The sequence below is a fragment of the Ovis aries genome, chromosome 1 (assembly GCF_016772045.2).
Source record: "Ovis aries strain OAR_USU_Benz2616 breed Rambouillet chromosome 1, ARS-UI_Ramb_v3.0, whole genome shotgun sequence".
NCBI lineage: Eukaryota > Metazoa > Chordata > Mammalia > Artiodactyla > Bovidae > Ovis > Ovis aries.
In genome coordinates this window covers 237524661-237551467 of record NC_056054.1, presented here as the reverse complement: position 1 = coordinate 237551467, position 26807 = coordinate 237524661, and the positions used below count along the sequence as shown (strand labels likewise).

At 41.6% G+C, this 26807-nt stretch overlaps 2 protein-coding genes across 14 annotated transcripts in view; one reads left to right on the top strand and one right to left on the bottom strand.

Annotated features, from left to right (window-relative positions):
• The window catches only part of MED12L (mediator complex subunit 12L), a 360384-nt gene that overhangs the window by 212051 nt on the left and 121526 nt on the right, over positions 1 to 26807 (top strand). The gene's annotated exons all lie outside the window — the stretch shown is intronic.
• GPR87 (G protein-coupled receptor 87) lies at positions 829 to 26018 on the bottom strand. 2 transcript variants are annotated; one of them, XM_012101418.4, is made up of 4 exons: positions 25922 to 26018; positions 25738 to 25831; positions 7342 to 7473; positions 829 to 1943 (listed from the first exon to the last, which is right to left on the bottom strand). In XM_012101418.4, exons 3-4 carry the CDS (start codon positions 7373 to 7375, stop codon positions 901 to 903), a joined length of 1077 nt encoding a protein of 358 aa, XP_011956808.1. In that variant the 5' UTR covers positions 7376 to 7473; positions 25738 to 25831; positions 25922 to 26018; the 3' UTR covers positions 829 to 900. The 2 variants fall into 2 exon arrangements, with proteins under 2 accessions (XP_011956808.1, XP_042091555.1); XM_042235621.1 differs by having other exon boundaries at positions 25738 to 26018.

Genomic DNA, 26807 nt, shown 5'->3' with positions numbered 1-26807 from the left:
ACATGCCTTCATCCTGGTCTTCTAATGCGCCCCTGGCTCCTGTCCCATGTTAGGAACCTAGACAGTGGTCAGGCAGCTGCAGGCTTTGAAAAAGCATGGAGGTTCAAAGGTTTATATTGAAGAAGGAGAAATTATTCTAAGATTTTAAGTTACCCTTAATCTTTTTGACTTGATGTATTGAGCTCTACAACTGAAGGTTTAAAATGAATGATATTCCTATTAGAGATTGGATATAATTTAAAACTATTGTTTTTATAAAATAAAGATTATTAAAATCAGTTTAAAATCAATTAAGTGACTTCAGTCTTTTAAAGTGTATTGCTTAAAAAAATACAGCTGAACCTCCTTGCCTACTCCTGCACTGTGCAAGTTTTTCTAATGTGCATAAAACATAAACATAGATGAGGGACTATGGCTAATGTTGTGGGCAGGTCATAGATACAATGACAGAGAAACCTAGCAATCCGTGTTTACTCAGTTACATCTGCAACAAATGAGCTGTGTTGAAAACAGCATTTTCTTTCCCAAATCTTAAGGATCAAGGTCTAACAGAGTTCTCTCTACTTCCTGTCCTCTCAAAAGTGGCTTCAGAGCATCAGCACTTCCTGGACGATGACTGCAGTGCGCTGGCAGAGCTGTGGCCTTTGCTGCCCCTGAAATCTGCTTCTTAAATTTTGAGTCATGATTCCCGCTGCTCAGCCATATGCCATCTCGTCAGTTTCACTTTCTTCGTTATGCCTTAATGTTTTCCTCATTTCTGAATTATACCCCAAATTCATAACATTTCAGTTCTCTTTTCATCCACATTTTGATGGGCTCAAGCAAGGATAATGAAAATACACATTTATTTACACTTTGTACATACTGACAAACAAGAGTGGGTCTGGTGACCTTGAATTCCTACACGTCAGTATAATCATAGTATATGCGGACCTCGGATCTTCTAACACTCTGTAGTGATCGGATGCTTTCGCTCCTTGTTCTGATGTTTGATTTTTTGAATAGCCTTCTTGAAAATGAGCGACACATGAAAAAGTAAATGATTGGGTCCAGGCACACATTGCACGCAGACAGGAAAAGTGTCATTTCTTTGCAGTAATACAGGATTTTGTGTGCCGACTCATCTAAAAGTCTGTCCAAGTGACTGAAAGTAAAGGGAATCCTACACAAGTGATAGGGTAGAAAACAGGTAAAGAACACAGCCACAACCACTCTAATGCTCTGGTTGTGTTTTCGCTTTCGGCTTGACTGGCTTATGAATTGCCTGCTGGATTTGTGAATGTACCTGGAAATAGCAATGTAACACCCGATCAGTATCACCAGCACAACCACGAACAAGCAGCTGTTGACGTAAGTGATGGCGTTATGCCATTTCACTCCCAAAGGACTCTTAAGTTTCGTGCACTCATGAATATTTTCCCTCGTTGGTTGGACATTGGTTAGAATGATGTTTGGCAAGGACAGGACAGCCATGAGCACCCAAACACAAACAGATAAAACCTTTGTAAAGGTTATGCTGTACATGCGAGAGTCACCAAATGGCTTTACCACCTTCAGGTAGCGATCAATGCTTATTAGCCCAAGAAACACAATGGAAGTATACATGTTGGCGTAAAATAAAACCGAAGAGTATCTGCAGAGGATAAACTTGAAGTACCAAGGTCCAAGTCCTGCATCGTGGACTATTCGAAATGGAAATGTCAGTGTCATTATGAGGTCGGCAACCACTATGTTTTTGAGATAAAATATGAAGCTGGTTTTATTCCTAATGTGAAAGAAGATCCATACTGCTAGACCATTCAGCAAGATGCTTGCCACGAATATAACGAGGTAAAGCCCAGGCAAGACGATAGTGTCGAATTCGTTGTGAACGGTGGTGTTCTTTCCGGGTCCAACGCTTGTGTTACTTGGGGTGTGATTCCCTGGGCCATGCAGCTCATTATCTGTAGGAGAAGTGGGGAGAGGTCACTTCATGTTTTGCATGCATGCCCTGCTCATGCCAGGCTTCCTTACAGGCTGAACTACTGATGTTTCGGGCTAGTTAAAAGACGTCTTTAGTAATTTAAAGAGTCTGTTTAATGCACTGTTAATGTTTTGAGTGGCTAAAGAATTGGTGGTCTCACACAACAAGATCCTACTCCATAGTACTGAGAGCAACCCTCAGTATCCTGTAATAAACATAATGGAAAAGAATATGAAAAAGAATATGTATTTTGTTTTGCTGTACACCAGAATCACTTTGCTTTATACAAGCAACTAACACAACACTGTGAATCAGCTGTAGTTCAATAAAGAAACAAACACACAAAACATTAAAAAATATTAGTGACCTCACCCTTGAATCCCACTTCCCCCACCAAATCCTTTGAGTAAAATGTGAATTTCTGGTCCGTTGTGCTAATCATTTGAATGAAAATAAATATACCAGTGAATATGATCTTGACTCAATTTTTAATTCAGTTTTGATATAACTACAAATTGAATAAACTGGGGAGCAGCAAATTAATATTTCATACAACAGAAGGATAGCATGTGGTTATTTTAGTGTAGTCTTTGGCAGGTTCTGAAATATCTTTTTCTCTCTCTCAGTTTTAAGCTATTTGAAATGCGAAAGAGTAAAACTAGCAGGTCATTTTTCAATTATTCATTTATTTTTGGGGTAATACTTAAAAAACGTTAGGGAGCATTGTTAGGAAGAAAGACAAAAAGGGACAATTGTCATTAGTATTTAAATTCATTATCAAGGAGGACAATGCTTAAAAATAATTGCAGCCTGATACCTACTTTTATTTATAAGCTAGGTGATACCTATTATGCTAAGAATATGAAAATTTTAAACCCTTTGCTATCTTGAAGTCTTGAGTTCATGAGCCTTACCACTGTATCACATAATCAGTGGAACAGTTTATGAACACTGGATTTGCGTGACTGCCATGAGGAGGGGCCTCTCAGATCTCTGGCTGCAGGGAAAGTAATTGACGGGCAGCTCTAGCTCAGTGCTCTGAACCCAGCGCTGTTTTCCTGCTGATGCCACACTTCCATGGATCACTCCTAACCAGTAACTAACTGAGCACAGTAGGAACATTAAGACAAGTCGGCTTCTGGGGCAGTAGGGAGGGGTTCCTCTGATGACGACTTTGTCTGGAGCACTTTTCATCAGTCTGGTCAAAACTTTCTTCCAACTACACAGAAATATGAATCTTCCTATTTGCTCCCTGCTCCCTTCTCTCCTCCACAGGGGGTTGGACCTGCGTAGCTGTCTGCAATTCCTCTGGGCATTCCTGCTATAAATCTCCTGGCCATATGGTTACTTTTATCTGCTGCTGCTGCTTTTTGTTTTTGAAAACTGAAACTGTTTACCAGTGAACTTTTTGGGCTGTGACTTTACAAGAAAAGTCATCTCTGAATTTTCATGTCTCACTAATACGTTTACCATAATGACAATTATGCTTTGGAATGATTTTGTTTTAGGGCTAACAGCATGATTTTAGCCCTCAGTTCCCTATATGACAGGCAGCGTAGTATGAACTTTGTTTTTCTTCTTTGAAGAAGTGAACCAAGGAAGAGAGTTTGGATGATTTTTAATCCAAAAACAGGTTCTAAATTTCTGCCTGAAATTTTAAGTGTATAGGCTCTTCCCAAGTAACCTTGTCCTCTTTTTAATTCTTTCCCTCTTACTCTCTGCTAGAAGTGTTTTTAAAAACTGGTTTCCCTGGCTTAAATATCCTTAAACAGGCTGGTAATTTATACCTGGACTAGCCTGTTATGATGAGACCCACAGTATTTATAAGTTTAAAATGCCTGATTCAGCTGCCATCTGTATCACGGTTGCCAGTTTCAAATATTGTCGTAAACAGTATCATTCAAGCCGATTTTGACTTAATGAAGTGTCTTGGTCTTGGTTGCTTCTGTACCACCAAGTGCATATCAGGGTCCATAACCTTAGAAGCTTCTTAAGATATGCAGTTTTACCTGGGTTAAGGTACCTGCTTGAATTAATTTCTTCAATTAAACTATTAGCAGTCCCTTTCACCTAACCCAGAAGAGACACCTAAAGGAAGTATGGAGAGGACAAGTAACTTTTAATTAGGATGAGTGGTCCAGCTGAGGGACCCCACCCGAAAAGGGGCAGCTACACCATCTCCGGAAACACTGGCTATACCTTGTAACAATGGTTTTCAAAGCCATGGTAAATGCAAATAGAAAGGTTCACTGGCCACAGATACATACTGCCTGTTTAGTCTCTCAGTCCTTTGCAACTCTTTAGAGTGTTGCTCACCAGGCTCCTCAGTCCATGGGATTCTCTAGGCAAGAATACTGGAGTGGGTTACCATTCCCTTCTCCAGAAGATCTTCCTGACCTAGGGATTGAACCGGAGTCTTCTGTGTCTCCTGCATTGCAGGCAGATTCTTTACCTGCTGAGCCATTGGGGAAGCCCAGCGTACATAGTAGGCGTGGAGTATTTCAACTCTTAAGTGTTAGCTCCCTGGATCTGCTATGCCTATCCATTGTGGGATAGAAGGACCCCTACTTCTCTGGGTTGATGAGGAATTTTGTGTCCATTATATGCTTTAAAGTTTTAATTGTATGAACAAGCACTCTTATTAAATAATGATTTACTGATCAGTCATGGTTCAGAGAAGGTGATGGCACCCCACTCCAGTACTCTTGCCTGGAAAATCCCATGGGCGGAGGAGCCTGGTGGGTTACAGTCCATGGGGTTGTGAATAGTCAGACACGACTGAGCGACTTCACTTTCACTTTTCACTTTCATGCATTGGAGAAGGAAATGGCAACCCACTCCAGTGTCCTTGCCTGGAGAATCCCAGGGACGGGGGAGACTGGTGGGCTGCCATCTATGGGGTCGCACAGGGTCAGACATGACTGAAGTGACTTAGCAGCAGTAGCAGCAGATCAGTTATGGTTATTATTAAAGTTAGTCTTAAATCAGAATGTTAGAAATAGTCCTGATGTGTACTCTGAGTCATAAATAATACCAAGGCCAACTGACCTCTTTTCACAGTGATAATTGAACTGTTTTGTAGCTTTGAGAGTGTCTGCCAATCCTGTCACCTCACAGTATTTGCATCCTTAGTTTATGTATGAGATTAACATTTTGAAATACAGGACTTCTTACTTCAGTGGAATAGGCTTGGGCTTGGTTATTACTTCATTTGCAAATTTCACATTTATGATGCAGCTTAAACAAACTAGTGGTTAAAACCTGTTATGGGTTATTCTATGAAACACTGTGGTAGTAGAGGGAACAGTCATCTGTGGGCTGCTCTGGAAGGCTCAAAACTGAATATAGAGAGTTTTTTGTGACACTGGATTGATTGATTTTTTTTTTAAGGAATTAAGACTATGGCATATTCTTTCCTGCCAGCTACCTCCCATCATTTCCTTTCTGTATTATTGCCTCCAGTTTTCCTAATGCCTGTGGCTATGCCCAGAAGCAGTTCTCTGCAGTGTTCCTGCTCAGGAACCATGTCCATTTAAAGTGAGTGGCTTTCTTTACGCAGGCGGTTTTATCATGTGGTTCTTTGCTGTCAGTAAAGAACTTGGCTGAGTTAGGAAGCATTTTTAATGACAGGTATAATAGTGATTCAATTAATAAAAATTGGAAGCTGTTTTTACAGCATAAAGGCTATTTTCTCCATCTCACACACTCCTTGTTTCTTTGGATGTTATTCTCTGTGTTATTTAGTGCAGAGCTTGGTTTCAGAGGGAGAGTTATGGTCAGATTTCCTTTTTTATTTTCCCCTGCACTCCTGCTTCCAACTCCTTTTAAATTAAGTTAGCAAAGGCGGTGACCTAATAACACCAGTACCAAAGTAAGTCAAAATTTTGTGCCAGTGTGTGTTTGAGGGTGGGGCTTCCCAGGTTCAGTAGTGGTAAAGAATCCCCTTGTTAATAAAGGAGATGCAGATTCAATCCCTGGGTTAGGAAGATCCCCTGGAGAAGGAAATGGCAACCCATTCTAGTGTTTTTGCCTGGGAAATCCCATGGACAGAGGAGCCTGGCAGGCTGCACTCCACAGGGTCGCAAAGAGTTGGACGCAACTGAACATGCATGCAAATGTGTGAGAGTGATACTGTGGTATGTGTGCTGGGGCTGTGGTTGCCTGTTTGTGGGTAAGGGGGATTGTGTGTGTACTGTGTGTGCTGAAGAAATGCATGGATTTTGTAGTGAGATGCCTCATTAGTCCCACGTGGCTCCTGTATTGGACAGTGGAGATTAAGGGCATTGCAGTCCTGTTGGTTAATGTTTTTTCAAATTAAGTTTTTTTGGAGTATGGTTGATTTTCAATGTTGTGCTGATTTCCACTATATAGCAAACCGAATCAGCCATCTATATATATATCCTCCCTATTAGACTTCTTCCCATTCAGGTCACCACAGAGCGTTAAGTAGAGTTCCCTGTTCTATATAGTATGTTCTCAGTAGTTATCCATTTTATACATAGCATCACTAGTGTATGTGTGTGAATCCCAATCTCCCAGTTCCTCCCCCACCCCCTTTCCGCTTGGTATCCATGTATTTGTTCCCAATGTCTGTGTCTCTATTTCTGCTTTGCAGATAAGTTCATCGATACCATTTAGAAAGTCCTCTTTGATAGTGCCGGTTCAGTCACCCCTTGGCTTTGTGAAATGGAATAAATAGCAGCCATTTTGCTGGGTCTTCTGAGAGTTAAAAATGCTCTGCATACATTTCATGCACAGTATCTGGTACTTAGTAGGTGGTCTGTCTCAATGTCAGGCCATGATTTTGATTTGTGTCATGAACAGCAGTCACATTCTGAATGAAATGTGATGAAGACCCTTGTTCCTTTTGCTTTTGGAGACGCTCCACTGTTGCTCATGGGGGCATGTCACATTTTGACACTGAATGTGAAAGCATCAACAATATGTCACTGCTCTACCTGCCAGGTGGGAATGAAATACCAAAGTCATGCAGATAACTGGGTGTCACTGACCTGGCACAGCTGCCCTGCACAATCATGTTCTAGTTACCCAGTAGTGCAGGTAGGTGTTGTCTTTGGTCTAGACTGTTCCATCTGGTAAGTAATATATACTTTAGTTTCATCGTGAAAGACTTCCCCAGTTGTTAGTTTAATCTTCCTGTCCTTTTACAGATCATCTCTAGATGAAACAGCTTAAGACAAAGTTAAGAGTTCTCTGGGCAATGCCATCCTGCATGTTTGCTGTTTTGCATTTAATGAAGGCAAAGATAAATGCAAGTTTATTTTGTTAATTGATTTGCCAACCACCAAAACCCCTAAATTGACACATGGTGTAAATAACTGTTATTGATTTTCTTTGCATTTTCCCCTACAGCTTACCTGGTAATTTTGCAAGTGTCAAGTTGAGCCCCATTCTTTAGTTGTGAGGGACTGAAAGCAAAAATCTGTGTCAGGAAACACTCGGGGACAGTTCAGTCAAGGGGTCAGCATAGGTTATTCCTGGTTTGATTTCTAGGGGAAAAAAGAAAAACAGTTGAGCAGGTATTTTAATACACAGTACTTTGATGTTCACTTAAAAAAAAAAAAAAGAAAAGAAAATGCCCCTTGATTCAGAAAAGGCCTACCCTTTTGTTATGAACAGCTGTGCCACGTAAGACTTGTCTATTTTTGTGTGCTCTTTCCACCTGCCAGGGAGCATGGGACATTTCTGTGTATGCCTTCTCCATCTGAATGCCGCTGTGTGGCCCCGAGAAAGTTACTTAACATCTCTGTGACTCAGTGTTCTCCTCTCTGACATGAGAGTGGAAATAATCATATAGCAGAATTGTGACAAGAATTATGTGACATAGTCCATAAGAACCTGGGTCCAGGAGTGTTCTCAAGACACTTTAGCCTGTGTCTGGCAGTATTGCTTCTACTTCATTCTACCCCACCCCATTGACCTGAATCTCAGCACATGTATTTAAATGCATCTCTAATGCCTCAAAAATGCAATTGGAGATTGTTAAAAGTCAGAAGATCTCCGACCAATATATGTTAAGAGTTTTATAAACTCAACTATCTTCAGTACCCAGTCTTATAATCTCTGGGCTTCTAGTTCTGGCTTTACACTAACTAGTTGAGTGACTTCATCATGTCACTTAAGCTTTTCTGAACTGGGCTGGAAGGCTCTAAAAAAAATCCCCAGCGGAACTCAGGTTTACATGGGCTTCTGTGTTTTCCTCAAACATAGCTTCCCATTAAGAATTTAATACAGCTTGAACCTTTATCTTGAAGTCCCTGTATTTCTTTATGATAACTGTTTTCCATCCAACCTCAAAGTCTGGCTAGGAGTGGATAATTAAATTGGCTTTGAGTCATTAGTTTTTGAAATTTTGGCTAAAACCTCAAAGCTTTCTTAGCCTCATATTCCTCACAGTGTTTTTCCTCACGATTACCCGAGACCCCAGTGCACGCGATGCGTGTTAGTTAAACTGTGACAGTGCCCCCTACTTCTCCTTCGGCAGCCTGTTCCCTGTTTTCTGACTTCCTTCAGGTGTTCATCAAAGAGAGAAGAGATCCTGGGAACTGTTTGGGAAAGTGCGCCGCCGAAGTCAGATGTCTTTTGGGAAGGATTCATTCTAGGGGAAGTCACACTGTTTCTCATGAAATGAAACTGTCTGAGACCTTCATGCCCCCTCAGCAATACTGCTTATAAATACCGCAAAGCTGCGGAGAGACCCCAAGTAACCTCACCCCCTCCAAGTCCAAAGCAATCTATAGGTTGCTAAGCAGTTATGTCTGCTGGTCAGCAGGCTCAGAGTACTTTCAAAGCAAAAGCATATTTAAGGATTGGGCAGCCTTTGGAGAGGCATGCATTTCTTTCTCTGTTACTTTGTCCTTCTCTTCTGTTCCCTAGTGGCATGTGACATTTGGATGCTCCATTTGGTAGTAGATGGAAAAAGTGGCGTCCAAATGTTCAGTGATTTCCTCCCCACTACCAGTCATCTCTTGAGAGTTTAGACGCCCTGTCCATGTCTCACCTTGAATCATCAGGGTATGTGGTACATAGTGAGTAGTCAAAAAGTATTCATTGGTTTATGGAGCATAGATAATAGACACCCTCCTTTTTGGGTGCCAGTGTTGCAGTCTAAAAAAGTAACGCAAGGAGGTGAAACCCTACTTTCTTTTAATAAAGTTTACTGGGATTGAGGCAGTTTTCTAAACTTTGTAATAATGACCCTTAGATTTCAGTACACCTTATTTTCTTGAGTCTAACTTCTCATGGAAATGTTTCAGGGAGTTTCCATGAAAGACATCTCTGATTTCATGTTCCTCTCTGGTAAAGTTATGTGGTTTTCCTCTTCTTGACTTCATTTAAACTTTACTTGATAACAAGAAATCCAGTATGGCTTGTCCCCTCTGGAGGAAAAGCAGTATCTAGTGGGTGAGCCGTAGTCACAGTAATAGATAGCAGACAGTTATTAAGGAGGACACGGAAAAGATTCTGGGAGAAATATTTGCATATCATATTTATTCTCATAAAGGGTTAAATTCAGAATATACAAAGGACATTTACAACTTCCTAATAAAAAGAAAATAGCCCAACTAAAAAGTGGTTTAAAGATTTGTATAGACATTATATCAAGAACACATGAAAAAATGCTCAGTATCTTTAGTCATTAGGGGGATTCAAATGAAAACCACAATGAGGGCTTTGCTGGTGGTCCAAAAGCTAAGATTCCACACTCCCAGTGAAGGGGACTTGGGTTCTGTCCCTGGTCGGGGAACTAGATCCTGCATGCTGCAACTAAAGATCCTGTGTGCTGCAGCTGAGACCTGGAGTGATCAAATAAACGCATAAATATCTCTTAAAAAAACCAAACACCCACACAATGAGATAACTCTTTCATATCTCCCTGGCTATAGAGTGGCTATAAATGAAAAAGAGGGTAACAAGTATCGCCAAGTATATAGTGTCACAACCCTCATGCATTACTGGTGAGAATTTGAAATGATATGGCCATTTCAACAACAGTTTGGTAAATTCTTAGAAACTTTAACCTACATTTATCTTACCTGATAATTCGATTTGTAGGTATCTACTCAAGACTAATGGAAACATAGACCTATGCAGAGACATATATGCAAATATTTTTAATAGCATTATTCATAATAGCTAAGAATTGAAAGAATTGAATCAACCCAAATATCAGCTGATGAATGAATACACCAAAGGTAATATAGTCAACAGAATGGGTAAACCAAAGGTGATATAGTCATAGAAAGGATAAACCATAGGAAGTATAGTCAAAGAATGGAATACAACTCAGCAATAAAAAGGAGTGAAATTCAGCTATAATATAGATGAATTAAAAAACACTGTGCTAGGGAAAGAAACCAGATACAAAAGACCACATACCATTTCAATGAAATGCCTAGAAGAGGCTAATCTATAGAGGTGGAAAGTAGGTTAGGGCTGTGAGGGTAGGAGTGGAGAGATTAACTGTAAGGGGGGTGAGGAATTTTATTAAGGTGAGAAAAACTGGATTATGATGGTGGTTTTAGAACTCTATAAGTTAATGAAAAATCATCAAATTGTACATTTAAAATGGATGAAAATTATTGTATGTAAAGTATACCTGAACAAAGTTAAAAAGGAACCAAAAGTACACAGAAAAGAAATAGATACAGGATAGCAATTCACTGTGCAGTAATACTGAGTTTTATAGACCAAGGAAAAGTACCTTATAAGCACATTCCTTATCATATCTTGAAGAAGACAGTGAAATGCAAAGTACATTTATCAAGAGTTCCACCCCTTGATGTAGGTGTGGGACATTGCTCAATGATCTGGATGATTCATTTATGAGTTTCTTCTTTTAGAATTTGGTTCAGAATCTAGAGACCCTGGCTGTGGCTGTTGATTTGTACTTTGGGGGAATCCATGCTCTCATTTTCTTAATTCCCATTGAAATTATGTGAATGAGTTGGGTCTTAATTAGTTCAGACAATACGTGGACTTTCTGAAATCAAATTAGTCTTCCAGGTTTGGGAAATATTTTATTCTCCTCAACTGGCTTGTGAGAGTTTCCTCTTGCCACCTCCATCTCTTTTACCACTTTCTCTAGATGAATTACTTCCCAAAATTTGGGTCATAGATCCTCATTTTTTCTTTTTGTTTTTCTCGAGTGTTCATGTCTCCTTGGATGCTCAGCCATCACCTCTCTTCCATAATCTTCCTTCCCTAAACTTCTGTTCTTTGTATCATCTTTGTTCCTCAGAATCAGCATCTCTAAACTTTAACTTTTTTTCCTTTCTTCAGCAGAAGCTGTTTTCCTTTCATCCCTCTTTATGAATATTTGCTTCAGCCCTTGATCGAGAGAGTTTAAAACCTCAGGACTGAATTGGATTGTTCTCCCTTGGTCAGGCGCTAATCTAGTCTTGCTGCTTCTTCTGTTACAATATCATTCCTTTGCTTCCTGTCGTCACCTTGCTGCTCAGGTCAAGGCCCTCCTAGTTTCGTGTGTGGCCTTGTACTGACCTCCTCCCTGGTCTTTCTGCTTCTTGCTTCTCTCCTCTCAGATGCTTCCTGCTGCTTTTTGTTAGATTCTTCTTTCTAAATTACCCATGTCATCATGCTCTCTCACCCTGAGTACAGTATGATAGGGAACTTCTCAAGTTGCAGTGATAACATATGTAAGGAGTTATTTTCTTAGTGTTGGAGATTATGGAGCGTGGAAGCCAGAAGCTGTTGGGTTCTGCTAATTAAAAGGTGGCTCTCAACTTTGGGAGAAATCTTCTTGTTCCATAATTAATCCTTTGAATCAGATGACAGTTGTACCTCCTCTGTAGAATCATTATGAGGTTAAATTAGAATATATGTTTATAAATTGCATGCTTTGTATATGGAGCTTTTGCTTGTGTTTTTACCATTAATCCTTGCCTACATGAAATTCAAGATCATTTTCATTCGATCAGGAATTCTTTATGCTAACTGTTGCCTCACAGGGGCATGCCTTTCATTTAACCCCGTGCCTTTCTTCATACTGAGTCCTGCTCTTGAATGATCTCCTGTCTTCTCCTCTTTCCCTGTCTTGGGAGCCTCTACCTCCTCATCAGTGTTAACCATAATCTGACCTTTCCTGTGAGGTTAATGTCTGAAAGTCTACTCATATTCCACACTATGGGAGTTATAAAGATGGAGGGTAAGTTTCTGCCCTCAGGGAATTTAGAATCTAGTTGAGGACCCAGAAGTAACTAAACCACAAAATACAGAGTAAGAGGGGGAATGTTGTAGAAATCCAGACATGGTGGTGTCCCCTGATGAACAGAAGCAGAGGTCAAGGAGGTTCCACGGGAGCTTTGATACCTGGGTTGTGGCTGGTTTGCCAAATGTGAGATGGGGAAGGAACATGTGGAAATGTTCAGCATGGCCCAAGATAACGTCATCTACTAGGGAGGTGATGGCCTCAAGTGGTAGAGATGTGGGATGGGTTTGGGGCACATTGAGGAATGAGTGGCTGCTGATGCTGATGCGAAGGGAGGAGGAAGGTTGTGGCCTCCTAGTATTAGGCAGTGGGTATTGGTCTCTTTCACTGATCGGCGGGCCCATGAGAGGAGGAGCATGTGGAAGAATGGGTGGAGTTGAGATTTCCCTTTGTGGATATCAGGATGCCTACCATGTGGAGGTGTCTACTGAGTAACTGAAATTGAGGTCTGGGGCTTGGGGAGGTGGCCCTGGCTAGTGGTGTACTTTTAAAGTTGACAGAAGATCAGGGATAGAAAAAGCAATGGGAACGGGTGCGATTGCCCATGATGACCCTGCCCAATAGACTGAGAATAGGAGAGGGCTGACTTTGAAGTTTTTCAGGAGCAGTTCTCTAGAAAGGGAAGTGCCTAGAGGAGAGGTCAGAGAATTGGAAGGATTATCAGACAAGATTCATGTCCTGTGAACCAAGACTTGAGGTTACAAAATAAGAAGTTGTAACTAGTTTTATCCTGCAGGGAAGTCCAGAGGCCTAGGGCAGCAAAGTGCCATTGGATGGAGTTCAGTAACAGAGAGGCCACTGTTGGTCTTTGTCAGAGCTGCATAAGTCATGCTGTGTAAGTGTGGGGGGCAGAGGCAAAGGGCTGATAACAGAGGGTTGAGACAACTCTTTCAAAAAAGAAAAACATGTCTACCCTGGGAAAAAGAGAGGGAGAGGGGTGGGAGGTAGAGATAGATACAGGACTGATGGAAGTTTCTGCTAAGCTTCTCATTTAATGTCTTAACATTTTAAAATATTTTTACTTGGCTTAAAAACAAACGAGAAGCAACCCTTGGCACTACAATGAGCTGAGTAGGGTGGCCGTGTGGTGCTAGTCTAGGCTCTGTGAGTCTCCGCCTCTCCATCTGAATAGTGTGTGCATTGATGCATCCATTGTGGGGGTGACTCCAAAGTTGACATGAGAACCTGCACGAAGCATGTGGCACAGTTGTGCAGGGTGAGGTCTGAGTCTTACAAGCCCCTGTTGCATGTTGCAGGCACACAGTAGAAAGCAGTTTGTGACTGATGGGTTGGATGCAGGGTGCAGTGGAGTTCTCGCTGCCTTGTTTATGCTGACACTGTTGTGTGGTTTGTAGTTTCAGTCACCCAATGAGGAAGCCTTTGACTGAGCTCTTTGCTCCAAGAGCTTCATTTCAGTTGTCTCTGATCCTCATCTGTCTTTCTTCAGCAGCAGCACCAATATTTCCCCGCCCCCCCCCGCCTCCGACCGCACCCCACCCCTGTGCAGTTTATCACAGAGCAGCTATGCATACCGTGCGCATCCCAGCGCCTGCAGGGTGTTGCAATGAACATTGCTTCAGCCGTAGTTATGGGCTTGGGTCCAGGGCCTTGCTGATGGGCGGAAGCCCCGTCCTGCCACCTACGGCTCCACAAGCTGAGAGCTGATGAAACCTCTCAAGAATGTGATGTCTGTGGCAGGTCTGGGTTTCACGGCCATTCCTGAGGTTGGATAGTATCGATGCTTAGAGACCTTCTGGTTTTTTTCTGGCCAACCGTTGATATTTTGATTGTTTTCATAACCCTTGACTATTTTCATAACGGTGTTATGTTGTTGTTAGTTGTAAGCTGGCTTTTTAAATGAATGAAATGAAATAGTAGAAGAGGACATGTCCTCGGTGTCTCCTGAATCTTAGGCCTTAAACTTGTTGCTTGGTGTCTCCTACAACCCTCACAGCGGCCTGTGCCCTAGGTGTGTTATGCCTCTTTTCCTCCCCAGCCAGGCCGATCTGAGGTTCAGACATGTGAGTCAGTATGCCCTGACAGAGCTAGTGATAGCCAGGATCAGAATTCCTACCAGATCTGATGAAAGCCGTATCCAAGTTTTTTCTCATTATCCTTCCCTAGAGTCCCAGTGCAGAGCAGGTTTCCATAGTTGGTATTGGAGGGCGGGAGGTGGGAGGGGGAAGACAAGGCAGAGGCAGCCTTTGTTTTCCCTGTTGAGGCCAAGAAGGAACTGCTGATCTTCTAACCTGGAGGTATAGTTTGGTTTGACCTGAGCCATGTGGAAAGCATCAGGAAATTTCCCTCTGACCTTGAGAAAGATCTGCCCAAACTGAGTATGAAGCGTCCAGCAATGTTTGCTGCCTCCTCCCTTTGGGAACCTGCTCTCTGGGTCACCAGCTCACTGCAACCTCTCCTGACTTCCCAGGGCCTCTTCACTCGGGAGCTTCGCCTGCCTGATCCTATAGACCCCAACTCTTGATTCATTTATCATTTATCCTTATGTGATGACACTTGATCTGTACGGATCATCCAGTGGTCTGTGTTGACTAAAAACATGCCTTTCTTCCTCTTCTGCCCCCTCTCTGCCAGCTCCTCATTTTTCTTGCTTCAGTGACCAACATTGAGGGTTCATAACAAATGACTTTCCTGATACCTCTCAACAACCCAGAAAGAATAGTGGCAGGTGAGCTTGTTTAATGCACCCCTGAGAACAAATTAATTGTCACAGTTAAGCTTTTCACCATGCCCAGCCCTCTGCTGAGGCCTTTTTGTGAAAACCCTACTGGTCATATCAGAGTGCTTTTATGGTTGGGAGAACTGAAGATTCTGGGTCTCCAGGAAGGAGGGCTTCACTCACGGTGGAGCAACTTGAACCTGGGTGTGTAGGATGTGCCCTGGAGGGCTAGTGGGGAGGCTGGGAAGCTGAGCATCCAGGCCCCAGAACTGCTGCTGTGGGCACCCAGCCTTGCTCCCAGACTTTCCGGGTTAGATCTTGGCTTGGATGGGGAGCTGCTGTGCCAGACTGGGAAACTGCCTGTGCAGCAGGCAGGGCCAGCAGGCATGCCCGCCAGGCTACGGCCATGCCTTTATTCTCCCTGGCTTCCCAGGGTCTCATTATTGTGCTTCTGGTCAAGATGGGAAAGATAAATGCCAGTTAAATGCTCACTCTCCAGATTCAGCTGCTCATGATTTTTTTTGGACTGATTATTTGGTGGTGGTGGTGGTTCTCACATGGCAGAGCTGTAGTTTAATTTGCCCTCCACTTCTTAGTGTGTTCTTTAGAAGCTCACATTTGGAACTGCAAGAATTTCAGATCTGAGGGGTTTTGTGTTTTGTCACTTTCTTAGAGAAAAACTGTACTAAAAGGTAGATACTAAATGGGGATACTACTATAATTCCTGAATGTCAGTGGGATGGTGCCATTGTTCCGCTGCCCGTGTGTAATGTTCACAAGAACCATCTAATGTGAAGCTTCTGGTAAAAGGTGCAGCATTTCTTGCATTTTGGAATCACCTGTAACCTAAGACTGTATGTGTGTGTGTGTGTATGTGTGTTCCAGTACTGCTAAGTCCAGCTCTGCTGAAGGCCTTGGGAAAGAAACAAGTTACCTCACTGGCTATAATTTACTTCTTTTTGTAATAGAATTAGGTCACTGTATTCATAGGGCACTTCATTAATGCAAGCTTGGAGTCAGTAACCCAAAGGTGTTGGAATGCCAAGCAAACAACCTTCATTCTGGTTTTTCAGGTACCACCCTGAAGTTCTTTTAACAAAGTTAACGCTTGACGTCTATAGCCTACAATTAAGCAAAATTTGGTTCACACTTAGATTTAACATTTTTTTTTCCCAGGTGACCTCTGATTAATTTTTTACTTATTGATTGATTGATTGATTGAGGGAGGGCGGTGGACGAGGCAGGGTATGAACTGGGTTGTAAACTCCCTGAAGGCAGGGTTTGTGTCTAGTGCTTCCTTATTACCTTACCCCAGACCTGGTTATTGTGCAGGTGAGGAGCCTTAGTGAGCTTCAGCAGCTTGCCCAACATCACACAGACAGTGAGAGGCAAAGCCAGGAGATGAGGTCCAGTTTCTGTGACCCCAGAATAGGCTGCCTCTCTGCTCTGCTACTTGACCGGATCAGTGGCCCCTAAAAAGTAGGCTAGACAGTGTCCTGGACCTCAGTGCAGCCAGCAGGTATTAGCTGTTAACTCTCTCTTTGGCCCCGTGACCCTGGGCAAAGTATTTTAGCTCTCAGAGTTTTAGCTTTCCACTGTTTGTGAAATGAGGAAAATAATAGATACTTGGCCTGGCTCCCAAAGATGCTCTGAGAATCTGAAGAGATAGTATCTGCAAGTTGATTTTATACTCTAAGTGCTACAGTAATATAATTCATGGCAAAATAGTGGAATTCATGTCAAATATTTCTTTCTGCTTAATAATAAAAATCTTCCCCTGTGCCTCAGATGGTAAAGAATCTGCCTGCAGTGCGGGAAACCCAGGTTCGATCCCTGGGTCAAGAAGATCGCCTGGAGAAGGGAATGGCAACCCACTCCAGTATTCTTGCCTGGAGAATTCCATGGACAGAGAAGCCTAATGGGCTACAGTCCAGGGGATCAGAAAGAGTCGGACGTGACTGAGTGACTGTCACTTCACTTCATAAAAATCTTATTACTCATATAGTCAAATTTTTTCATTTCCCAAGTTGAAATGTGTATTTTTCTGTTCTCTTTAGTCAAAGTCTAATGTATACATAGGGAAATTCTGAATTATTAATACCAGTTTACCCGTCAGAGAGGTTTTGGGCTATACTCCCAGTAGGAGCAGAGGTATTGAATTAATATATTCTAAGCCAAACTGCATTTCAAGTAACTTCTGGCCCCATAAAAATTCTCAAAATCTAAAACCCCAGGTAAAGTCTTTAGCTGTTTGATTAGCATTTACAAACCTATTTAAGAAAAAATAGTACTTTTCATAGGCTTACAGAGATGTTGTTCGGAGGGTCATTCCATGGCTTAAGCACTATACTTAAGGGTCGTAGTTATTCTTCATTGTGATGATAATGACGGTGGTTGTCAAGGTCACCATTCTAATCAGGTCATCAGTATGGCTGTGGGTTGAGGGGTTAGGTGTCCTCAATGCCGCTCTCAATAGAATTGGGTGTAAGTTTAGCTACCCTAATTTAAGCAAACTGTAATGCTGTTTAAAGTAGTGAAACAAGACAGGTACCTATCAGACACATCTTCCTTCTGTTTCAACCCCTCCTTCAGTGGTAAAGATTCACTAGCGAAATCTTCAATGCCAGTGGATATTGTACAGTTCTCATCGGCATCAAACCCTCACTGTGTCTCATTTTCTCCTCTCATAAAAACAAGAAATAGAATTTGGGGATTAACAGATACACACTATTATATATAAAGTAGATAAACAACAAGCAACTACTGTATATCGCAGGGAACTATATTCAGTATTGTGTAATAATCTATGATGGAAAAGAATCTGAAGAAAATTATCTATATCTGAATCACTTTGCTGCATACCCGAAACATTACAACTCAACAATACTTCAATTTAAAGTCAACAAATCCCCCTCCCCCGTATGTAGTCAGAGGATATGACATCATATTTAATTCATTTTCCCTGTGCTTGTGTGAATACATACACACCTACATACATACATACATACATACATACATACATACATACAAACACATATATATATATATATATATATATATATATATATATATAACATTTTCTTTAAAGTAGTCCCTACTGTTAACCTCACTGGCATTAATTACTTTTTTATTTATGAATGAATTGAACACAGTATGACCCAGGAAGAACTCAGAGAATAGGAATTAGCAGTTCCTAATTCTACTGGGTGGGGACGATCCCCTGAAAAAGGAAATGGCTACCTACTCCAGTATTCTTCTCTGGAGAATAACATGGAGAGAGGAGCCTGGTGGGCTACCATCCATGGGTTTGCAAAGAGTCAGACACAAGTGAGTGGCTAACACTTTCACTTTCTTCTTCTGAAAGGCATGGCCAAAGACCTGGGGAAAGCTGAGCAGACACTGGTCCTCTGATATTTCTGAACAGCCCACTGTGAAGTAAGGAGACTATTGCAATGGAATGCAAATCCACATAAAGCCCCATATCTAATGTCAGTGAGGACAGTCAGCCAGGTATAAGAAGAAATAATCACTAGTATCGGCAGGCCAATAAAATACAGCTAACAGCGTAGTAAGAGAAGTGCTTAGCGGGGCTGGGGGCTGCAGTGAACAGGGGAGCGTTGCCCCATGGCCTGGCTCTGGGTTGTTGCCATGTGGATGTGTAGGTCACTTGCCACAAGACTGTAAAAATGGATTTTTGTATAAAATTACATGAATTTTAAATTCTGGCTTAGCTTTATTAAGACAGACCAAATAAAGCTTGTCTGTGGCTTACAGTTTGTAACATATAATTTCAAGGTGGGGCTGCCCCAGGTCTCTGCATGGGGTTTCTACTAGTACCTTGGGGTACCTTAAGCCTTGGTACCCACTGCCAGCTCCAAACCTGAGCCTTATTTTTAGTAATTATCCCCTCATTCAATAATTTCCTTCTTAACGTGAAATTGATAAGCTTGTAAGTCAAGCTTTGAGATAGTTTATACAGTTTTAGAACTTAATGGCATTGCAGTTAATTTGGGATGAATACTTTTTCAAAGATTTTAAGGTTTTGTCTTCCTTGATGTTGATGCATTAAGTTGAACTGTTTAGAAGTGTTTTTATAGCTCAAATGGCATTTTCATATGGTTAACTTAATATGTCTAGTGCTCAGGAAATGTTGATGATTAGAACAGGCTTCCCATGTGGCTCAGTGGTAAAAAAAAAAAAAAAAATCCACCTGCCAAACAGGAAACCTGTGTTCAATCCCTGGGTCAGGAAGGTCCCTTGGAGAAGGAAATGGCAACTCACTCCAGTATTCTTGCCTGGGAAATCCTCCATGGTTAGAGGAGCCTGATGGGCTACAATCCATGGGATCGCAAGAGTCGGACTAAACAACAACAATAATAGTACTGGGGAGAAAAGGACAGAGAAGTTTTACTAGATTAATTGCAAAGACAGCAATATAGTAAAACTGTGTTTTCCCGTCTGCCTCCATAGCTTTAACTGAGCTTTGAGTTGATACCTCTGTGTGGTCCCCCATCTTCACTGTATCTATTCTTTGGGTGTTGAACACAATTTTGTTTTTATGTATGAGGACTTCATGAGAAAAAGTTATTTTTAGGCTGCATATTGAGAATAGTGTTCCTTTAATGCTTGTGCTTAGTTGTTCAGCCTTTTCTGACTCTTTGTGACCCTTCTGTCCATGTATTTTCCCAGCAAGTATACAGGAGCAGGTTGTCATTTCCTACCCCAGGAAATCTTCCCGATCCAGTGATCAAACCCATGTTTCCTGCATTGGCATGCGGATTCTTGACCACTGAAAGTGAAAGTCGCTCAGTCATGTTTGATTCTTTGTGACCCTATGGACTGTACAGTCCATGGAATTCTCCAGGCCAGAATACTGGAGTGGGTAGCCTTTCTCTTCTCCAGGGGATCTTCCCAACCCAGGGATCAAACCCAGGTCTCCTGAATTGCAGGTGGATTCTTCACCAACTGAGTTATCAGGGAAGGCCCCTTGACCACTGCACCGTCTGGGAATCCAGTTTTCCTTTAGGCCTGCTACTGTTAATTATTTATCAAAACTGTATCAGTGTGCCTTCTTGTTTTCCTTTTAGAGTTGAGATAGGAACTGATGCATTTGGTGAACTAATCTTTCATGTGGCTTTGAATTTCCCTCCATTGCTTTTCCCACGCTCCATTTTTGTTAGCATTCATTTGAACTTATTTGATATTGAGCATCTCTGCACACTACCCCAGATCTTTTGGGGGATTAGCAGGATCTAAATAAATATCCATGTGAGGGAGTACCTGCCTGGTGTAAAGTCAACTGGGGGGTAATTCGTGGCAGAGGATTGAGGGGGACACGTGGGAAATACACCATCTCCTTTTGGGGGTGTAGTAGGGAAAGGTAACGTAGAGATGCTGGGCTTGGCCACCCTGGTTGCAAGACAACTGTGTTGTTGGGATTGTCTTCCAGGATTGAGGAGGACCAGGGAGGCCACCAGAGCAAGTGTTAGGTGCCCTGGTACTCATTTATCATGTGCCTTCAACTTTGCCCTCTCAGACTCCATTCTCCATTGGCCAACTGTTCAGTGTTTGTATGACTTGCAGTTTCATACAGATAGTAAACTGGTTCTAACAGTGTCTATGCCGAGTCTCGCGTGAGCTGCATGAGTGGGTACCAGTCAGATACTCAGTGTTTCTAGGTCTTAAGATGATAAATGGAGATAATACTTGAGGTGTTGTACTGTTGTCTGTAGACATGGTATGAATAGTTGTTTTTTTTTTTTTTTCATACCACAGTATATGTCTATATATGCGTGTGTGTGTGTATTTGTTTTATATTTGTAACACAAAATTAGAATGAATCTTTTAGGGTAAAGGGAAAAGAATATTGATGTTGAGTAGGTAAAACCATAGTGTTTGTTGAACGGTGATCATACTATGCTTATTCCATTGATACAGTGACCTTTTATAATGGGGTCTACTGTTTTATTCATTCATTTTGCTGTGTATTATATGAGTTCTACATGAACAGTTTTGGCACAGTACAAAATTTTATCCTGCTTAAAGCCTTCATTTCGCAGGCTTTTAACATGTTTGGTTTACACAACTCAAAACCAGTGCAGCTGTGCTTATTTAAGGTTTGCATGTTACTGCGCGCCCTGGATAGTTGCAAGGTACCCAGTTATGATAGGAAGGACCATTCTCTTTAAAAATAAACCAATAAACAGTAAATTGCAGTTATTTCAACTTGTCTTTTAGTCTGTTTATCTACATTGTTTTGAGAAGCCCATTGATTTGTTTCACTTGCGTGTCTCACCTTTGAGTTTGGCAGGTATGAGGAGGAACAAGTTTGGACAGGCAGGTCATCCTCCCCAAAAGCAGCGTGGCAGGCCCTAAAATGCCAGCAGTCTTGAGGCAGCTGGTGTACGTGAATTCCTTTCTTGGGTCTCTTCTGTCAGTTCTCACCTTGTGAGACACAGCTGACTGCTAACAGCCCCAGTGTTTTTCTGCTATGATTCTTCTTTCTGCAGCTAGATCCTAAGCTTCTGTAGTACAGGGACCTTGGATTATTTTGTTTCTGCTGCCCCCATTAAACTGGCTTCCATTCTGAAAGCAACCAGAATCTTGATATTTTTTAGCAAAGGATCTCTTTAGACTACGAGACTTGAAAAGTGGAGTTTGAAAGCCAGTAATATTTCTAACGTGAGAGCATGTCCAGACTACAGGCAGTGCCTCCTCTAGAAGCTGAAAGGTCTGTTTTTGTCTTTTTACTCACAATAGCAAGAATGATGATCAGACTATGGGTTCAGCAAGCACTGCTTGTGTTAATTTTGTGCCTAAGACTATTCTAAGTTATTTAGATTAATTTAAAAAAAAATTTGGCTGTGACATGTGGAATCTTAGTTTCCTGAACAGGCATTGAACCCACGACTGCTGCATTGGGAGCACAGTGTCCTGATCACTGGACCACCAGGGAAGTCCCTAGATAATTTGTGAAAAAGACATTGGAATCAAATTCCAGACCTGCCACTTACTTGGGCAAGTCGTCTAACCACTCTATACTTCAATTTCCTCTTCTGCAAAACATTCATAGGGGATTGATTTGAGGACTGAATGAAGTACTGCCATAATATGTCCTTCAAGCCTTTGAAATCTTTAACTGGAGCTTGGCATCTAGGAAGAAGTCATTATATAGATGCTTTCTGAATGGTAGTAAGTATAGTCTGCCCATTTTTCAGTTGAAGAAACTGAGGCTTGCAGAGGTTCCTTCAGCACACACCAGCTGCTGTTGCTCACCCAGGTTAGAGGCCTGGTAAGGGCAGAGCCTGCATGTGAACACAAGTTGGTCTGAGTGATGGGCTTAACTACTCTTTTGCTTCTACTTGTGTACAACCCCGGGGGTTCATGTGTTAATTATAATCCGATGTCTCCTTTGTGAGAACTAAGTAATAGCCCCAGCTTGATTGCAGGATGTGATGTGCCTGAGAAGCTACTTATCTACTGCAGTCAAGTAGCATGGTAAATAAATTAGAAATCTGTGTAATTTTACCTATTAATTGTGTGTACGTGCTAAGTCACTTGAGTTGTGTCCAACTCTTTGTGATCTTGTGGACTGTAGCCCACCAGGCTCCTCTGTCCATGGGATTCTCCAGGCAAGAATACTGGAATGGGCTGCCATGCCATCCTCCAGGGGATCTTCCTGACCCAGGGATCAAATCCAGATCTCCTGTATTGGCAGGCTGGTTCTCTACCACTAGCACCACCTGGGAAACCCACCTATTAAATTACTGATGAGAAAGAGATCCCAGATAGCAAACACAGAGTTTATTTAGAACTCTAAAGAGTGATGAGAGAAGGCAATGGCACCCCACTCCAGTACTCTTGCCTGGAAAATCCCATGGACGGAGGAGCCTGGTGGGCTGCAGTCCATGGGGTCACTGAGGGTCGGACACGACTGAGCGACTTCACTTTGACTTTTCACTTTCATGCATTGGAGAAGGAAATGGCAACCTATTCCAGTGTTCTTGCCTAGAGAATCCCAGGGACGGGGGAGCCCAGTGGGCTGCCGTCTATGGGGTCGCACCGAGTCGGACACGACTGAAGTGACTTAGCAGCAGCAAAGAATGATGACTCAGAGCATGGTTGTCTGCAGGCAGACATGGGTCAAGCTCAGAGCTCTGCTTCCTATTTCTGCACCACTGAAGCCTCAGTTTGCTCAGATGTAAAATGGAAGTAACAGCAGTGTATATCTTAAGGTTGTGTGAAGTTTTTTCTTTTAAAAAATAATTTATGTTAAAATATGCAGTAGTCTTAGACATATGTTAAGCTACCAGTGCATGTTAATGATTGTTGTTTTAGTATTACGGTTTAGAAAGACAGTTTGTGTTGTAAAGGTTCTAAGTCGTTTTAAGAGTTACCTTCTTCTGAAATGTGTGAAATTATTATTAGAAAGTGCGTTTAAAAAAGAAAAAGAAATTGCTTTATAAGAGAAATTGTGAAATCACTGATACGTATGACTTAATGTGATGGCTTATGAGTGCTCTTCAGATGCATTTTTAGTGTAAGATTTTCATGTTGGTTAATAAGGATGTCAATGAAAGATAAGATGCACTACTTCAATACACAATGAAGAATAACAGTTCTGTTCTTCTCATATTTGCCATATAAGGAAGTTGGAAAGTTTGGAAATTGTTGCCAGGTTGTATAAGGGCTTGATTTCAATCATTGGCCTCAAACAGCAGGTTCGCATCTTATTTCTTGTTCACCTTGATGTTTTCCATGTGTTCTTCTCATCTAGTTCTAAACTACAGTGTCCTGGTTACCTCTGCTCTCCCCTCTCTTCTTTAGATCGTCAACAGCTATAGGGATTCCACTTGGCCCTTGCCTTTCTACTGTGGCAAAACTTGCCACCCCTATAGTCATGTGTGTCTTGCAGAGGAAGAATCCGGGGCCTAAAGAGGCTGGGATTGGATGAACATCATGTAGCCGCCTGGGACAGAAAAGAGCAGGACCAGTCTTCCTCCTCATCATTAGCATCTTCATTTGACTCAAGCCTTGGCTTCATGATAACCAACCTGAGTGCCTAAGTACATCTCCTGAATCAGGGGAATCTAGTTACACAGGGGGCCTCTCATGACCTCTGATCGAATCCCCTCATTTTACTGTGGGAGAGGGCAGTGAGCTCCTGAGGAAATGAGAGGCTTGCTCAAGTCACAACTTTTGGCATCGCCAGCACCCGATCTCCAGCCGGGATTTCTGCTCTGAACCAAAGTCCTGTCCCTGGCTTGTGCACACAGCAGTCCTGTGGAGCCTTTGGGATGCTCCCAGGTGATTTCACCTAGGTTTCATGTCCCTTCTCTCCTGTCTTCACCGTCATCCCTTTTATTGGGCTCTGAGCGTATTTTTCTAGTTTCTCTTCAGTTTATAGGAGTGCAGAGAGTGAATGGCCATTCATGTCTCCTCGATCTTAAATTTCTGTGGCATTTTCTCAGAGGACAGGACTAAGTGTGGAATATTTTTTGTTTTTAAAGGAAGTGAAGCCCCAAGATATCAAAGAAGGAAGGAAAGCAGACAGGCTCCGAAGGGGCCAGATAACACTCAGCTAAATAAAAACATCAACTCTAATTTAGTTTTCCATCTCCCACTTATATCCTGGAGTGCAATAAACCATCTCAGTATTCTGTCTGCCAGGAAATTTTTGACTCAATCTCTTCATGGAATAGGATTTTTTGACTAATTATACTTTTTCTTTTCTAGACTATATCCTTAAATATGGTTTTCAACAATCTGACTGCTCCTCCAACCTCTTCTCCTTAACCAACATACACTCAGAACAGTTTGCTAAAGCACTCAGAGAATACATCTTCTTGATTCCTAGTTTCAGCCTTGAACTGGCAGAAATAATAATACAGTATAAAAAGATGATAGTATAAAATCAAAAGTTTCTGGCTCTGTTTGGTAATATAGAACCAAAGTTTTTGTTGTTCATTTTGCTAGTAAATTGGAGTCTCTAATCAGAATTATGAAAGAAAATCTGTGTTGGAAATTTTAATATGCCTAATGTGAAACCAGACCCACTTTGAGAACATGATACAAAACACGGTAGCAGATAAATCTTAACCTAGTAAATCAAGAAAATCGCCCTACCTTATGCTCACCTATCTTTAAAAATCCTTATTATAACTTAGAAGAGTTCAAATTTTCTTCTTGATTCCCTCAATGAAATGAAAGCCTCCCTATGACTTTGAACACGAACCAGACACAAGCTGTTCCTAAGCCATTCGTCACTAGTTAGGCGGCTTTCTCAGTGCCTTTCCAAACATGTTTTAGCATGATCTCCTAAGGAATCAGGGCAAGGATTGCCGTGTTCTTTGTGTTACAATGAAAAGATTGAGATTCTTTTATCAAAATAAGGCAGTTGGGAGAGAAAACCCATCTCTCTCTCTCTCTTTTTTTTTCTTTTGATTTCCTTTTAATAGAAAAGTGAATGAAAGATTATGAAACAAATTTCAGTATGGCGTCTAGGGAAACAATTATAATGGACTTTGGGGTTTACTCAACTAATAAAGCAACTGTGATTTAAAAATTCACTTAATAGACGTGGTTTCCTTAACATCGTTTCCCCTTTCGAAGGCATAACTCACAGTTTGCTTAACCTGCCTGCCTAAGCTGGGAACAGTGAAGCATAATGGCCCGCATTTCAGAAATTGTTCCCTCCCAAACAAGACTCGTGGATCTAATTCACTTAGGTTTCTAACTCTTACTTTCTCTTCAGATCTAAGCAGAGGTATAATTGCAGTGTTAATCAGTGCTATGTCCTACCAACCCTGGCTTTTAAGAAAATAAAATTTAAAAAAATATTTCATTTACCTTTCATTGCTGTGGCTGGCTGTCCATTCACCTAATACAGGCGTCTTCAAGTCGAAACAGGTTTCTCAGTGCCAATTACAAATAAGCCTTGAAACTAAAGTTGGCAGGAAAGTAGCTTTTTTGTTAAAGCATAAAAAATAGTCGTTTTCCCCCTCCCCTGCCAGAGAAGGTAGGTCTCCCCTACCTGCCTAAAGATTGTCCTTTGGGGCGCCCTTTCAAACCCTCCTGCTCGGGAACAACTGGAGCAACTGGCTCTCTTGCTAGAGAAGTGACTCACATCTGAGAGGTGAGATGTGCAGACGGGGGAAAGCGCTTCCTGAACCTGCAGGAATGAGACAGTGATTCACCTGAAGGGAACACAGAGGGCTGGAACCTGGAATGCCAGAGGATGGTTTAAGGAGCAGGGTGTCCAGGCTCAGGTTGGGCCTTGCTAAGTCAGACCCAGTGTTTAGAGGGATTTTCTGGTGGTGGTGGTGGTGGTGGTGGGAGGACAAACTTCCTATTGCTAGTTGGAAAATATGCATTTACTAACCTTCCTGCTAGTTAAATATTGAGTTAAAGAGGATCAGAATATCGTTAATACAAGATCTTTCAGGATAATATTCTACACATTAAAGAACCGAGTTAACTATGTTGATATTGGTGATTGATAACCTGGGAAACCTGTGGATGTTGCTTTTGGGAATCTGTTGAAATCTATATACTTGTTTTCACCTATACATAAATATAAACGTTCAGAACATTTTAAATAAAATTATTTAGGTGTCCAGTTTCCATAATCTGTTGAATTCCACAAGACAACTTTTAAAAGATCTTCCCACAATGATAAAGTTAAATAATCAAATCACTTTTTCCTATTTGTAATTAATTGTAGAACTTCCAAAAAATTTCCCGAAGACTCCAGTGTTTTCTTGAAGGCAACATTCAAACAAAGAAGGAAAAAGATAAAAAATTTATCAAATATAACCAAAACTTGTTATTTTCATGGATGAAGAGAAAGATAAATGAAAATATTGAAGGTGGAACATTTTTTGAAGTTAATAAATCAGTAATAGATATTTAGGTAGTAA